Source organism: Mustela nigripes, chromosome 12 (assembly GCF_022355385.1).
Source record: "Mustela nigripes isolate SB6536 chromosome 12, MUSNIG.SB6536, whole genome shotgun sequence".
NCBI lineage: Eukaryota > Metazoa > Chordata > Mammalia > Carnivora > Mustelidae > Mustela > Mustela nigripes.
The window spans coordinates 93488048-93505989 of NC_081568.1; the positions used below are offsets into that span (position 1 = coordinate 93488048).

Genomic DNA, 17942 nt, shown 5'->3' on the forward strand with positions numbered 1-17942 from the left:
TTGAGAGAGAGGAGGAAGCAGGCTCCCTGCTGAGCAGAGAGCCCGATGCGGGACTCGATCCCAGGATCCTGAGATCATGACCTGAGCTGAAGGCAGCGGCTTAACCCACTGAGCCACCCAGGCTCCCTTACCAGTGCTCTTTTTATGGATTTTTATGGCTGCAGGTCCAACATTTAGGTCTTTAATTCATTTGAATTTATTTTCATGTATTGTGTAGGAAAGTGGTCCAGTTTCTTTTTTTTTTTTTTTTTTTTTTGCATGTTCGCTTCCAGTTTTCCCAACACCATTTGTTTAAAGACTGTCTTTTTCCTATTGGATATTCTTTCTTGCTTTATCAAAGGTTAACTGACTGTACAATTGTGGGTTTATTTCTGGGTTTTCCATTCTGTTCTATTGATCTTCATGTCTATTTTTGTGCCACTACCATACTGTTTTGATTACTACAGCTTTGTAATTTAACTTGGAAGTCCAGAATTGTGAGTCTTCCAACTTTGCTTTCCGTTTTCGAGATTGCTTTGGCTATTCAGGGTCTTTTTAGGATTGTTTGTTCTAGCTCTGTGAAAAATGCTGTTGGTATTTTGATAGGAATTGCATTAAGTGTGTAGATTGCTTTGGGTAATATAGACAATTTAACAATATTTGTTCTTTCTTTTTTTAAGTATTTTTTTTAAAGACTTTATTATTCATTTGAGAGTAACAGAGAGAGAGAGAGAGAGCAAGAGTGCAAGCAGGGGCATAGACAGGGGGAAGGCAGCAGCAGACATCCCATTGAGCGGAGAGCCTGATGTGAGCCTCGATCTCACGACCTGGAGATCATAACCTAAGCCAAAGGCGGATGTTGCTTAACCATCTGAGCCACCCAGGCACTCCATTATTTTTCTCAATCCATAAGCATGAAATGTGCTTCCATTTGTTTGTTTCATCTTAATTTGTTTGATCAGTGTTTTAGAGATTTCAGAGTACGGGTCTTTTATCTCTTTGGTTACGTTTATATCAAGGTATCATTATTATTTTAGGTGCAACTGTGAATGGGATTATTAACTTCTCTTTCGGCTGCTTCATTACTGGTGTATAAAAATGCAACAGAATTCTGTAAATTGATTTTGTATCCTATACCTTAACTGACTTCGTTTATCTAACAGTTTTTGGTGGTCTTTCAGGCCAGATACACACACACACACACACACAATCACATCATCAGCAAACAGTGAAAGTTTTATTTCTCCTTGCCAATTTGGATGCCTTTTCTTTTTTTGTCTGATTGCTGTGGCTAGCCCTTCCAGGACTCTATGTTGAATAAAAGTGGTGAGAATGGACATCCTTGTTTTGCTCCTAACCTTAGGGGAAAGGTTCTCAATGATGATGTTAGCTGTGAGTTTTTCATAGATGGTCTTTATTACATTGAGGTATGTTCCCTCTAAACCCACTTTGTTGAGGGTTTTTATCATAAAGAGATGTTGTTGTGCTTTGTTAAATGCCTTTTTTTTTAATCTATTGAAATGATCATATAGTTCTTATCCTTTCTTTTATTGACATGATCTATAATGTTGATTGATTTGCAATTACTGACACACACTTGCAACCTAGAAATAAATACCACTTGGTCATGGTGAATGATCTTTTTATATTGTTGGATTCAGTTTGTTGGTATTTTATTGAGGATTTTTGCATCTTTGTTCAGAGAAATCGGATGGTAGTTCTTTTTTGTGTTATCTATCTGGTTTTGATATCAGGGTAATGCTGGCCTCATAGAATGAATTTGGCAGTTCTCCTTCCTTTTCCACTTTTTAGAATAGTTGAGAAGAATAGGTATTAACTCTTCTTTAAATGTTTGGTAGAATTCTCCTGCAAAGCCATCTGATCCTGGACTTTGGTTTGTTGAGAGTTTTGTTTTGTTTTGTTTTGAACTATTTTACTTATTGGGGGTGCCTGGGTGGCTCAGTGGGTTAAAGCCTCTGCCTGTGGCTCAGGTCGTGATCTCAGGGTCCTGGGATCAAGTCCTGCATTGGCTCTCTGCTCAGCATGGAACCTGCTTTCTCCTCTCTCTCTCTGCCTGCCTCTCTGACTACTTGTGATCTGTCAAATAAATAAATAAAATCTTAAAAAAAAAATTCACTTATTTATTTGAGAGATAGAGAGGGAGGGAAGCACAAGCAGTAGAGAGGGGCAGAGAGAGAGAAGTAGACTACCCACTGAGTGGGGAGCCAGATGCAGGGCTGGATCCCAGGACTCCTAGATCATGACCTGAGCCAAAGGGAGACACAACTTATTGAGGCACCCAGGTACCTTTATTTTCTAGGAGTTTTTTGGTTACTGATTCAATTGCTTTTGCTGGTAATCAGACTGTTCAAATTTTCTATTTTTTTCTTATTTCAGTTTTAGTAGTTTATGTTTCTAGGAATTTATCCATTTCTTCTAGATTGTCCAATTTGTTCACATATATTTTTTCATAACATTCTAATTGTTTGAATTTCTGTGGGTTTTTTTTGTTATTGTTACTTCTTTTCTCTCATTTGTGATTTATTTGGTTCCTTTCTCTTTCTTTCTTGATAAGTCTGACTAGCAGTTTATCAATTTTATTGACTTTTTTTATGAACAAGCTAGTGGTTTCATTGATCTGTTCTGTAAGTTTTTTTAGTTTCTGTATCATTTATTTCTGCTCTAATCTTATTATTTCTTTCCTTCTACTGGTTTTGGGCTGCATTTGTTTGTTCTTTTCCTAGCTCCTTTAGGTATAAGGTTAAGTTGAGATTGTCTTATTTCTTGAGGTAGGCCTGTATTGCTACAGAGTTCCCTCTTAGAACAGCTTTTGCTGCATCCCAAAGCTTTTGAACCACTGTGTTTTCATTTTCATTTGTTCCCACATACTTTCTGAGTTCTTCTTTGATATTTCATGTTATTTAACCCCTATATATTTGCAGTCTTCCCATATTCTTTCCTGGGGATGACTTCCAGTTTCATAGCATTGTGTTCAGAAAACATGCATTGAGGGATTTCTTGATGGCACAGTTGTTCAGCTCAGGTCATGATCTCAGGGTCATGGGGTCAAGCCCCACATGGGGCTCCGCAGGGAGTCTGCTTGAGATTCTCTCTTTCCCTCTCCCTCTCCACTTACCCATCCCCCACTCACACTAAGTAAATAAATCTTTAAAAAAAGAAAAAGAAAAGATGCATTGATATTTTTGAATTTGTTGAGGCTTCTTTTGTGGCCTATGATGCTACTTATTCTTTGACTACTACTTTCTTGGCCAAAAAATAATCTAAATAAATCACCATCTTTATCTCTCCAAAGTATTTGCTCTAGGTGCCTTACATAGCACCTTCCACATATACTGTATTCAGAATATACAGCAGAAACTTCACAAGTATATACTGAATTGATTCCCTTTTGAAATCTTTCTAGCTACCTTATGGTAGCTAAAAATCCTGACTTTTCAACCGTTCCTCATGTTCAAAATCCCATTTTTTCCCCTATTAATCACAGTATCAAAACTCCCAATGTAAAAATAATTACCTAGTTTTTCTGCTAGGTGGAAGGTATGACGATATATGAAACGTGGCATGAATACAAGTTTCATTTTGGGTACAGGCAAAAGCATAAAATGGGGCCTAAATATAAATACTTTAGGTGGAATGTGTGGTAAAACATAGTTTGGCCAAAAGCAAACCACTGCAGGTTCTTCTGGAGTAACTGAGAGATTATAATGAGACAAATATTTTACTGAATTGAAGAGAGCAGCGGAAACATACACCAAGAATTCTATCCTTCCTCACAATATTACCAGTGATCACACTCATATGAATAGTAATAATGTAATTTAACTGTTAAGGGCAGCAAGCGGTATGTACTCCTAACTGCCTAGATATAAAGGTGAGTATGGTTTTAAGCTATGATATTTTTAATGAATAAACCAAAGTACATATCCCAGTCTTTTCACCTTAACATTTTAATAAAAATAAGTTTCGCTAGTTAAAATCAATTCCACAGAAAACTGGCATCTTAAAATTCTGAAAAATTAAGATATCAATTTTCATACTTACCTTGGGTATTGAGGTAATAATGTTTCCACAATGGTCTTAATTTGTGTTTTCCACCTACATCCCAAATAGTGAACTTTAGATTTTTATATTCTACAGTTTCCACATTAAAACCTGTTTTTAAAAAAAGTTACTTTAATACTGAACTTGTATTTATAATGAATAACACACCAAACACAGGTGACCCACTGTTCAGAATTGTGATAATACAAATTATCTTCATTCAGCAATATCTACTGCTGCCCCAACCAACTCTACTCCTAATACACCTATATGGGGAATCTATACCTTTAACAGCTATTAGCCCTCTAAGCCTCCAGCAGGATCCTTAGATCCTGAAATTCAAATACCTAACAGCTCTGCACCACTACCACTCCCTCACCCTAATCCTCACCAATCCTTTAATTTTTCCAACTGTCCCACCATCACTGTTCTGTCTTAATATCCCACCATCCACATTTCAATCCCACAGCACCAAACCTTCCATTTTTTTCTCAGACATGTTAGTGTCTTAGAGCCAATAAAGAGCCCACCACAGTGCCATACTGGCATAAAATAAGACTCCCCAAGAACTCAGCTATAAGCTAGGGTTTGTCTATAAAGCATCCGTCAAAGTAAAAAGCAGTACTTAAACTTACCAATTGTTGGAATAGGCTGCATGAATTCATCCTGTTTTAACTTAAACAAAATAGTAGTTTTTCCAGCACCATCTAATCCTAACGTAACAACTCGGATTTCCATTTTGGGTCCAATGTGAACTCTATTGTCCTGTAATTTTTAAAAATTTAAAGTCTTATTTTGATATGCAATTTAAAAGTACTAGCATTTATACTTTTATTTATAATATCTTTGTTAATTATTTCATCTCCTACTTATTCCTCTGATTCCATGGACAAATAGTAACCTGTATTATTATAACTTTGTTGCACAAATCTAATTCCTTACAGAACTGAAATAACAAACATTTAAAAAAAAAACCTATAAGCCTGTGGTAACAGGTATACAATATACAAAGATGTAATCTGTGATATTAAAACATAAAGTATGGGGAGTGGAGCTATAAAAGAATAGACCGTTTCTATGCAGAAGAAGTTAAATTCTTACCACTTTCCAACAGAATGTTATAACAAGATGTTCTTTGTAATAGCAATGGTAAGCACAGAAATCCACAGAATATACACAAAAAGAAATGAGTAAGGAATCAAACCATGACACTATAAAAAATCACTAAGGGGTGCCTGGGTGGCTCAGTGGGTTAAGCCTCTGCCTTCAGCTCAGGTCATGGTCTCAGGGTCATGGTCCCAGGGTCCTGGGATCAAGCTCCGCATCGGGCTCTCTGCTTAGCAGGGAGCCTGCTTCCCTTCCTCTCTCTCTCTGCCTGCTTTCTGCCCACTTGTGATCTCTGTCTGTCAAATAAATAAATAAAATCTTTAAAAAAAAAAACTGTTTTAAGAGACAAAGGTCATTATATATTGATAAAACGGTAGATTTACAAATAACATATAACAATTACAAATATTTGGATTTTAAAATATGGATAAAAGTTCCAAAATGAGACTCAAAAGTATAAAACTCTTAGAAGAAAACATACTGCAAAATCTTCATGACAATGGATTTGGCAGGGATTTTTTTTTTTTTTTTTGGATATCACACCAAAAACACGTTGACAAAAGCAAAAGCAGACAAATGGGACCAAATCAATCTTAAATTTTTGTGACTCAAAGGACACTATCAACAAAGTGAAGAAGCAACCCACAAAATGTGACCAAGTATTGGAAATCATGTATCTAAGAATGGATTCCCTACTACAATATATAAAGAACTCCTACAGCTCAAAGAAAGAAATCAAGGAACTCAATTAAAAAACAGGCAAAAGGGGCGCCTGGGTGGCTTAGTTGGTTGGACGACTGCCTTCAGCTCAGGTCATGATCCTGGAGTCCCGGGATCAAGTCCCACATCAGGCTCCCAGCTCCATGGGAAGTCTGCTTCTCCCTCTGACCTTCTCCTTGCTCATGTTCTCTCTCACTGTCTCTCTCTCAAATAAATAAATAAAATCTTAAAAAAAAAAAAAACAGGCAAAGGACTTGTACAAAATTTGTCCAAAGAAGACATAAGCTGGCCAATAAGCACATGAAATGAGGCTTAACTTCATTAATCATCAGAGAAATGCAAATCAAAACCACAATGAGATATCACCTCACATCTAACAGGATGGCTACTATCTAAAAAAAAGAAAAAAAGAAAGAAAGAAAGAAAGAAAAATTAATGTGTTAATGAAAATGTGGAAAAATGCAACCCTTGTGCACTGTTGGTAGGATTACAAATGGTACAACCACTATGGAAAACAACATTTCCTCAAAAAAATAAAAATATAACTGCCATATCCAGTAATCTCACTTCCAGATACATACCAAAAGAAATGAAAGCAAGGTCTCAGAGGAATATGTGTACACCCATGTTCAAAGTTACATTATTTATAATAGCCAAGATGTGGAAGCAACCCAAATGTCCATCAATGGATGATGTATAAATAAAATGTATATGCAAACAATGCAGTATGATTTAGCCTTAAAACAGAAGAAAATTCTGTCACATGACACAATATGGGTGAACTCTGAGGATATACTAATTGAGATCAGCCAGTCATAAAAAAACTAATACTGACTATATGGCTCCACTTATATATTGGTCATTATATGAGGTATTTCGAATACTAAAATTCACAAAAAAACAGAAGTAGAATGGTAGTTCCCAGGAGGTGGTAAGAGAGGGGGAAAGGGGACTTACTGTTTATATGGCATGGAAGTTCAGTTTTTCAAAATGCAAAATTCTTGGAGGTATACTGAATGTAAATATACTTAACAATACTGAACTATACAATTAAAAATGGTTAAGATCAGGGGTGCCTGGGTGGCTTAGTCAGTTAGGCATCCGACTCCTTGATTTTAACTCAGGTTATGATCTCAAGGTCATGAGCTCAAGACCTGCATCGGGCTCCATCCATGCTGTGCATGGAGCCTGCTTGAGATTTTCTCTCTCCCTCTGCTTCTCCCCTCTCCCTATGCTTTCTCTTTAAAAAAAAAAAAAAAAAAAAAACAGAAAATGTAACTGAATACTGCTATGGAGTAATCTCTAGGACGCAAATTTATGTGAAAAGAACAAAGAGGAGAAGTAATGTTTTCTACCTTTAAATATGATGAGTGTACATACAAATATATAAATAAATGTATTTCCTTGTATTGTTTTTTAAATGATGAAGAAAACTAAGGAAAGACACTTGAGGCTTTTCTATGGAGAAAGGAGGAAAAGCACGGAGGGGTTAGGGATAGAAGCTGGACTTCTCTAAACAAACCCTGCTCTGTATTCAACTCTGGACCATGTAAATGTTTCACAGAACTATAAAATAAGATTAAGTTCTAAAAAAACACACTCTAAAAAAGGAAAATAAAAATGAAACAAATGAACTTTTTAGATTAGAGGAAATTCACTGTAAAAGAGACCAAAATATATCAACCAAATGGCAAGTACAGGCCTCGTTTGGTTGGATTCTGTTCCCAGAAACAAAACATTTTTTTAGCCGTCTGAAAAATTTGAATAACTAAGTGGATAATGGTTAATAATAGAGATTCATTATTAAATTTTTTTAGGTTTATAACAATATTTTGTTTTTTTTTTTAAAGATTTTATCTATTTATTTGACAGAGAAATCACAAATAGGCAGAAAGGCAGGCAGAGGGAGAGAGAAAGGGGAAGCAGGCTCCCCGTTGAGCAGAGCGCCCGATGCGGGACTCGATCCCAGAACCCTGAGATCATGACCCGAGCCGAAGGCAGCGGCTCAACCCAATGAGCCACCCAGGCGCCCCTGGTTATGTTTTTTAAACTAGTCCTTACCTTTTACAAATATACACAACAACATTTCATAGATGAAATGATATGCTGGGATTTGTTCCAAAATAACCTGAGAGACTGCAGGTAGAAAGGGGGATGGGGAAAAGGATAGATGAAATAAGGTTTTTAATTGTTAAAGTAGGTGATGGGTAGGTACATGGAGATTCATTACACCACTTTCTATTTTCCACTGATAAAAGTTTTTCTCAAAAAACCCTATGAACTTCTTAGTTGTCTCTTCAAGCTGATTATCACGGAATGTAAAACAATTATGATTTATCAGAAGCCATACCTAAAAATGAAGTACTGTACATTACCTTTGTAAAAGTGACAGGGATACTGGCATCCAACTGAATGTGATCTGCAACCTCTGTAAACTGCTGCTGCTGTTTTTGCAGTGTTTCTAGTAACCTTGTAATTTCCTGCTTTGCCAAAACAACTCTACAATCATCCTAAGACAGAGAATATAGTTTCTGGTAAACTTGTTACAGGAAGAAGGGAAAAAGAGTTATCACCAAAAATCAAGAAAAACTAACATTACCGTATTCAAAGTTAGCTTAAATATAAATTTGACTAGACTAATAATTGGGCATTAATAAATAATTAAAGAGACTTTCAATAGAAGAATGTGGTATATTCAGAAAGGCTACACTATACCACAATGAGAACAGCTACAATGATACCTAATGATATGAAATTCACAAACATAATGTCTAGTAAAAGAAGATATGACAAGAAGACTTCATACTGCATGATTCTATTTTTATAAATTACCAAAAGAGACAAAAATAATATATGCATTAGAAGTCAGGGTAGTGGTTTATCCTCAGAGGGGAAGGCAGGTGGTTATTAGAAGGGAATATGAAGGGTTTCTAGGGGTACTGGTAATGTTCTGTTATTTAATATGGGTGTGACTTACACAGTAATGCCCAGTCTGAAAATTCAGCCAGCTGAACCCTTATGCACACTATATGTATGTTGTACTTTTATAAAAAATCTAAGATATATGTGTATTGGTTTTTAAAAAATTGACTAAAGGTCAAATTGAAAAGCTTCCCCTGCCCTCAAGATCTCCAAACTCTCAGTCAAGCACATTATAGTTTCTCAAATATCAATCCAGAGATATTCTACACACATACCAATATATTCTTCTTAAGACAGAACTCTCCGAACAATAGGTAAGCTCCATGAAAGTAGCAGTGTGTAGTTTTGGTTCACTGTTGCATATTTACATTAGTTGATTATGAACTAATAAACTTTGCTTATTATTTGCATGTCGTTCCAGCTGCTCAGAACAAAACCCTTGAAACTCTTGCCTTCTACTCTCTCATGCCCCACATAACGAACGAATCCTTTTGGATATCCAGAATCTGGACACTTCTTATTCCTACTAGCCAAGCCACTATTCTCTCTCATGTGGAATTCTACAACAGCCTCCAAATTCCTTCTTTCTCCTAACATCTTCCCTCCATCTCAGCCCTCCTTCCAACTATTTTTTACATATCAAAGTCATCTTTACGTAAGACCAAGTCATTCTTGTCAAAATTTCACAATGGCTTCTCCATTTCAATCAGTAAAAGCTGAAGTCCTTTCAGTGACCCCATAAAGTCTTCTTTACAGATAATTCCCCATTACTTCCAGGTTTCAGCTTCTATTACCCTTTCCTTTACTTACTCTGTTCCACCCATAGTGGCTTCTTCTGCTGTTTTTCAAATATACCAGGCAAGTTGCCCTAGGGTTTTTGCTCTTATTATTTCCTAAGCTGGAATACTCTTCCCCACATTACGGCTTGAACAAATTCCTTCACCTTCTTCCTTTATGAGGCTTTGCTCATAAAGGTTGCTTTAAGTATGTCGTAATCATGTTTAATCTACCTACCTGTTGCAAAGTCTTTTCACAATGGAGACAGGCTGTTGAAACCTGGGACAATAAAATAGTCATATCTTCTTGTTGCTGCCTGAGCCAAATCAGTTTTTCCCGAACATGAGCATCAACAACACTTAGAGCCATTTCTTCTTGACGACACAAAGTTTCATGTAGATCAGAAAAATAAGCTCTGACACATGACCGGGCATTCTCTGCAGTACCTGGTACCTAAGGAAATTAAAATTAGTTCGAAACAACTTTAACCATAACAAAGATTTTATATGTGAATTAATGAAAATTTAAATACCATCTATGTCCTTAAAAATTTCAAAATTGCTCCCTCAACACTTGATCTTTCTCCTTAACCACAGCCTTTGGACATCCAAATGTTTAAGTGCCAACTGAAGCAAAATGGAATACCTACTCTCCAGTCTCTCCCATGGTGAAACCTAGTTTCCTCATCTCAGCAACTGGCAATGCCAACCTCCATGCTGTTCAAGCTAAAAAAAACTGGAGTCACCCTTAATACTTCTCTTTCAAATTCCATAACTAGCCCCTCAGAAAATTCTAACTTCAAAATGTATCCAAAATCTGATCAAACCTCACCACCACCTCTACCAACCTGATCCATCATCTCTCACCTGATGATTACAACAGTCTTCTAATTGTTCTCACTAGATCTACTCCTGCCCTCTACAGCATGTTCTCCACCAGTAACCAGATAGATCCTTTTAAAATGTTACATCAGAAACAACTATTCTTTTGCCCAAAATTCTCCAAATGTTTCCCATTCCACTGAGAGTAAATGCCAAAATCCTTGATGTGGGGTGTTCAAGGACAGGTGCCCTGAGAAAGCAACATCTGAGCAGAGACCTGAAGAAGGTAAGAGAGGAAACCACATCAGTATCTTAAAGAGCATTCCTGACAGAAAGAGCAAGGAACCAGCAAGACCCTTTCTGATCTCAACTCCTGCTACACTCTGTCATCCCACTCTAGCTGCATTTAGCCTCCCCACAGTTGTTTCATTTGTTTTTATTGAAGTAAAGTTGATACACAATGTTATATTAGTTCCAGGTGTACAACATAGTGATCTGACAATTCTACACATTACTCAGTGCTCACTCACTACAGTAAGTATAGTCCCCATCTGTCACCATACAACCTTATTACAATTATTGCTGACTATATTCCCCCCTATGCTGTACTTTTCATTTCTGTGACTTATTTATTTCTGTGACTTATTCATTTCTGTGACTTATTTATTTCATAACTGGAAGTCTGTTCCTCTTAAACCCTAAAAATACGGAACACTTCACAAATTTGCAAATCATCCTCACACAGGTGAGGATGCAGCTAATGAAACTGAAAAAACAAATTTTGTATTTTACTAGATTTTTAAATAATTTAAACTTAAATAGCCATATGTGGGTAATGGCTACTGCATTTGACAAAGCACTACTAGCATTATTCCCCCAACGACTTAGCTTTCAATCTGTTTGATTATCAAAGCAAAATATTGCATTTTTGTATATCCCTGTATCTTCCCATCCAAAAATATTCCTTTTGCCTCCATAATTTAATTTTAAAAAGCAAGTCTATAACTACCTCCTAAGTTCCTTCTCTCTCTTTACAGCTAAACTTCTTAAAAGTTAAACACACTCACTTCCCAACATCCACTTACTCTTCAGTTCACAGGAGGGTATCTTTTTTATTATTTCACAGACATAATAAATTCAATATCTTAATTAAACTTATTACTTTGTTCCACTATCCCTCCCAAAGGTCTTCCTCCTTCCCCATTAATGCATGGTATCACCATCCATTCACTTGGGCAAGAAAGAAATCCAGGCATCATGCCTGACCCTTCAAGTTACTTACAAAATCAGTATTATGAATCAATCACTAAGACCTACCTATTCTACTACTCTAAAATCTCAAGCCCATCTACCTCTCTCCATTCTCACTACTGTAGTGTTACAGGCCATAAACATCTCTCAATCAGATAATTGCAGCAACCTCCTATTAATAGGTTCCCCTGCTTCCAATTCATTTTCTATATTGAAAAGCTACCTTTCTTAATGCAAATTTGATTATTTTATTCCTACACGAATTTTTCAATTGCTCATCACTGCCCTTGGGATAAAGTCTAAAATCTTTAACATAGCTAACAAGATCCTGCATGACTTGGCCCTTAACTCTCCAACATTTTTTCTTGCCATGTCCCATCCAAAACTCAAAGATCCAAGTGTACTGAACTGAGTGTTTCAATAATGTGTCCAGGTCTTACTTCCAGGCATTTAACGTATGCTTCCCTCTGTAGGACAATTCACTCCCTCCCTACCCCCACTCTTCTCCCTGACTAAATTTCTTCACATCTCAGTTTATTATCTTGTATTCTGGGAAACCTTCCCTGACTCAGCTAAATTAATGCCCCTCTTATGCAATGCCAAAGTGTTTTATACTTGCCCCACAAAATACAGTCACCACAGTTGAAACTGGCTTTTTTCTACAATGAATTATAAATTTCATAAAGACAAAGCCTTTTCTAAAAACTTATTTTCAGTAACTAGCGTGGTATTAGTACAGTGTAATTGTTCAATAAATACAAGAAGATGAAAAGGTTAGAAGTAAAAAGGGTAAGAAGGTAAAGAAAGCAGAAAAAAATTCCATACATGTTCTGTGTGGGCCATTCCAATTCCATCTTCTACTATCTGTTCTCCTCCTTCAATGTGCTGAACAATTCCAACTAATTTTCTGGAATAATCTGAAATTTCCTCAGTGAAGGTCCGTATGCAGTGAGCCATATCTAAAATTGATGCTCGGATCTGGTTAGCTTCTGGTTCCAATACTGAATGCTAAAGTGCAACAAAATTATAGAACAGAACTCACAGTACTGACTAATGATAAAAAATGTTATTTAAATCACTCCAATGATTAAAAAAAAAAGTATCAGTCACAAATGGCTTTTATAACAGATTTACGAAAAGCACAAAATAATAAATACTAATTTACCCTTATCCCAAAACTATTTATCCTCCAAAGAAATAATTTAGAATTTGGGAGTCCTTTTATTATCGCTTAATAACAGTTTAAGATGGGGTGACTGTGTGGCTCAGTTGGTTAAATGTTCAACACCTGATTTCAGCTCAAGTTGTGATCTCTTGTGAGATCTACCACCCCCATCAGGCTCCACGCTGGGCATGGAGCCTGCTTAAGAGTCTCTCTCCCATGGGGCACCTGGGTGGCAGAGCCCATTAAACCTCTAACTCTTGGTTTTGGCTCAGGTTGTGATTGCAGGGTTTTGGGATCAAGCCCTGCATCAAGCCCCACGTCAAGCCCTACATCTGGCTCCACACGCAGGACAGAGTCTACTGAAGTTTCTCTCTCCCTCTTCCTCTGCCCCTCCCCGCAATACATTTTCTATCTCTAAAATAAATAAATCTTTAAGAAAAAAGATATTTTCTCTCCCTACCCCCATCATCCTCCCTTTCTCCTCTTCCTCCCTCCCCCCCCCAAAAAAAAAAAAAAGAATCCAAGAGATTCACTTTTTAATTTTGCCATAAAGAACAGTTCATCAATAGAGATAAATATTGTCAACACAATCCAGGGCATTATGAAAACATGCACACAAAGAAATTTTGTTTCCTACTAGAAAACTATTTTTCAGTGAAGAAAGGAGGATAGGACCTCTCTGAAATTTTTGTTATGATATTCAGAAATTAAATCTCTCATATCTTTTCAAGCTATCAAGCTCCACTCATTCATTACTGAATCTTCCCCAATTCCTACGTGGTATAAAGAACCAAATCAATGTGGACGCCTGGGTGGCTTAGTGGGTTAAAGCCTCTGCCTTTGGCTCAGGTCATGATCCCAGGATCCTGGGATCAAGCCCTGCATCAAGCTCTCTGCTCAGCAGTGAGCCTCCTTCCCTTCCTCTCTCTCTCTGCCTGCCTCTCTACCTACTTGTGATATCTGTCTGTCAAATAAATAAATAAAATCTAAAAAAAAAAAAAAAAAAGAACCAAATCAATGGAAACAAACAGTAGGTTGGTAAACTAGGTAGAGTTATCCAGTCTAATTATATTCATACCTTGTGACCTTGGTGTTTTCCATATTCTTTGCAGACACAGCACATAAGTGGGCTAGTTTGACAGCCTTCTTCCAAGCAAACAAACTCAATAGCATGTACCTGATGCTGACAGCACATGGTTTTCTCATGAGGTTTATCAGCTAGAGGCACTCGTCTGTGTTTTGCTAATGTCTTTGTAGAATGAGTAACTTGAGAACACTCTGAGCACAAATGAGTTGCACATACAGTGCAATATACAGATGCAACGTGCGCTTCATCTTCATCACAACGAATGATGCTCTGATAAACAAAAAACTAATGTCTTCAATCTGAACCTCAATCATTATAACATGACAAATTTTAAAATATAAAAGCCCATAATCTTTTTTAACTGACCAAGCTTTGTTTATGAAAATATGCTGGTAATTAAGTAAAAAAGGTCACTTATGACTCATCTAAGAAAGTATTCATTTCTGTAAGTAAGTGAGAAGGTACTTCCAAAATTGATTATCAATATGTGCTATGAATTTGAGGCCAAAAATAAAACTGTTCTCGTAGGTTCATAGTCAGTGTAAAGATATCGTCCATGAAATCCCCTCATTTTACATAAAAGAAACTGAACAATACAGGCTAGAAATCTTTTTTTAAGACTAAAAAAATGATAATAAATACATCCCCACTGCTTTTTTTTTTTTAAAGATTTTATTTTTTAAGTAATGTCTACACACAATGTGAGGCTTGAACTTACAACCCTGAGGTCAAGGTCATGCTCTGCTGAGACAGCCAGGTGCCCAGGCCCTCACCTCGACTCTGCTTTAAATACTACATATCATGGTGACGTATAGAAAAAAGAGAAACACAAATGCTATTTTGAGAAGCAGGTGTATGCACAAGAATCAGCTGCAAAGTTTTTAAAAACATAGATGCCCAGACTTAACCTAGGAAACACTTATTCCAATAGGCTGTAGAAGCCTGATCTGTGTATTTTTTTCTAAAACTCCACAGGTGAGGTTACTGCACAATCCTGGCTGAAAAAGCACTGATTTAAGCAAATAAAAAATATACAAATAAAATCTATGTTATATATAAGCTTTTAAATATCATTTCTAAATTTCATGAGTTACTAAAAAGCATCCAAGTTGAAAAACTTTACATTTCAGATAACCAAGAATGTTTTGAAACTTATGCTGAATATTAAAAGGTCATAATTGGAAAGGGAATAATTTGGCATAAATTGATCCAGAAATAAAAATTAGAATGCTCGCTTTGGCAGCACATATACTAAAACCAGAAATAAAAATTAGAAAATACATCAATAATGTCATTAAGAATCACATTAAACTAAAAAATGAACTCAAAGTTAAACATTTTTTATTTGCGATTATGAGAAGCATGTACAGGTAATATTAAAAATTCATATCTTCTGTTTTCCAGACCTGACAAATAATTACAAGGTCAACATTAAACAATATTCTAATGTCTTTTGAAACATAAAACATATAGCACATGAAAGAAGTACAAAAAGCCTAGAAAACAGTGCTCCCCGCAAGTATATGGTCAACTAATCTTCAACAAAGCAGGAAAAAATATCCAATGGAAAAAACACGGTCTCTTCAACAAAAGGTGTTGGGAAAACAGGACAGCATCACGCAGAAGAATCAAACTGGACCACTTCCTTACACCATACATACACAAAAATAAATTCAAAATGGATTAAAGACCTAACTGTGAGAGGAAATTAAAAGGCAACCAAAGGAATAGAGGAAGATATCTGCAAGTAACATATCAGATAAAGGGCTAGTATTCAAAATCTATAAAGAACTTACCAAACTCAACACCCCCAAAATAATAAAAAAATCTAATTAAGAACTGGCAGAAGACATGAATAGACATTTCTCAAAAGACATATAAATGGCAAACAGACACATGAAAAAATGTTCAACATGACTCATCATCACAGAACTACAAATCAAAACCACAATGAGGTATCATCTCACACCAGTCAGAATGGCTAAAAGTAACAAATCAGGAAACAAAAGATGTTCATGAGGATGCAGAAGAAGGGGAACCCTTTGCATTGTTGGCGGGAATCCAAACTGGGCAGCTGCTCTGAAAAACAGTAGGGAGGTTCCTCAAAAAGTTAAAAATAGAAGTACCCTATGACCAGCAATTATACTAGTAATATTTATCCAAATGATACAAAAACAATAATTTGAAGGGGCACATGCACCCCAATGCTTACAGCAGCATTATCACAATAGCCAAAATACTGAAAAAGCCCAAATGTTCATCAACAGATGAATGGATAAAGATATGGTATGTACATACAATGGAATATTACCCAGCTATTAAAAAGAATGAAATTTACAATGACATGGATGGTACTAGAGGGTATTATGCTAAGCAAAATAAATCAGTCTGAGAAAGACAAATACCATAAGATTTCACTCATATGTGAATCTAAGAAACAAAAAAGATAAACATGGGGGAAGGGAAAAAATACAATAAGATAAAAACAGAGAGGGAGGCAAACCATAAGAGATGCTTAACTATAGGGAAGAAACTAACGGTTGCTGGAGGAAAGGGGATGGGAGTAGGTTAATGGGTGATATAATGAGCACTAGGTGTTACATGCAAGTGATGAATCACTAAATTTACCACTGAAACTAATACTACACTACATGTTAACTAACCTGAATTTAAATAAAATATTGAAGGAAAAAAATAAACAGGAAACAGTGCTCCAGTTTGAAATTCACTTCAGTGATTCACTTTACATAGAGAAATCATGATTTAATAAAAGTAAAACTCAATCTGACATTTTTTTCCTTGATACTAAGCCTGTGATTTTAAAGTTGATCACCTAAATCATTAACTGTTATTTATTACAACTATTCTTACATCTAGTACAGTAATACGAGCTATGTGGACAATTCTTCAAGCATTAAAAATGCATTTTAAGGGGCGCCTGGCTGGCTCAGTCCATTCAGCATGCAACTCTGGATTTCAGGGTCATGAGTTCAAGCCCCATATTAGGCGTGGAACCTACATAACTGAAAAAATAAAAAATTAAAATGTATTTTAATCTGTGTTAATGAGCATTATTCTTATATTTACTGGACGATCAGCCTTTTGGATGATGAGAGTATACTTACACATAATTTAAACCTTTCACAAAGATACTTAGTAGTAGTAATTCCCTCAGGAGCTATTGCTATTTTTACGCATTTGGCCTCGACACTAACTGGCCTCTTTCAAGGACTTCCTCTTTCTTGGTGCTGTACTATTTATTGATTCACTTTTGCACCCTCTGGTTTAATATGTAGCTTATACCTTCTTCTTACTCTTCTGTAACCTTCTTACTCTTTAACTTTATCCTTGGGTAGAAGTGAATTACAATAAGGAAAATAAGTATATACATAAAACGTACTTTAGGTATGGTATTTTCAGAGAATTCAAGTTTAAGTTTTACCAATGTTCCGCTGGGAATATTGTTGCCTACAAAACTATAATGTAATGAAAAGTTGTGTTTCTGGAAACCTATCTGCTAGAGCAAGTGAGGTAAGATAGTACATTAGATGGCAAATATCTTAAATTAAAAGAAAAAATTCAAGCTCATAATAAATATTTCACCAAGTTCTATCAATACCTCTCCAGATATCCCAATGGCTTCTTCTGCAGCTCCGTACTGACCAATATGTCCATTCTGCAGTCGTTCCAAAAGCTCCAATAAAGCAAAATTTTTTTTCAATCCCCAAACACCTGAATCTCCTAGAATATAAAAATAAAAACTAAATCTAACAAAATGGAATATTAATCATTTTACCTCATACCTCAATAGTAACTTGTCATATATTTTAATCATTAATGTCTAAATTTTCAAAATTCAACTTTTCCCCGTATCTTTTTATGCTTAAACTACTGCCTGGTTAAAATTCTCTTTAAAAAACAGAAACTCCCACAACAGCCAAACTATGGAAAGAACCTAGATGTCCATCAACAGATAAATAGATAAAGAAGATATGGTATACACACACACACACACACACACACACACACACTGGAATACTATGCAGCCATC

At 36.0% G+C, this 17942-nt stretch overlaps 1 protein-coding gene across 1 annotated transcript in view; it reads right to left on the reverse strand.

The window, feature by feature from the left end:
* The window catches only part of TRIM23 (tripartite motif containing 23), a 29323-nt gene that overhangs the window by 4642 nt on the left and 6739 nt on the right, over positions 1–17942 (reverse strand). Inside the window, exons 3-9 of the mRNA XM_059417969.1 lie at positions 17511–17632; positions 13883–14161; positions 12465–12647; positions 9805–10020; positions 8244–8378; positions 4677–4806; positions 4042–4152 (exon numbers count right to left, since the gene is read on the reverse strand). Of these exons, the coding sequence (XP_059273952.1) occupies positions 4042–4152; positions 4677–4806; positions 8244–8378; positions 9805–10020; positions 12465–12647; positions 13883–14161; positions 17511–17632 (1176 nt within the window). The remainder of the gene's footprint in view (positions 1–4041; positions 4153–4676; positions 4807–8243; positions 8379–9804; positions 10021–12464; positions 12648–13882; positions 14162–17510; positions 17633–17942) is intronic.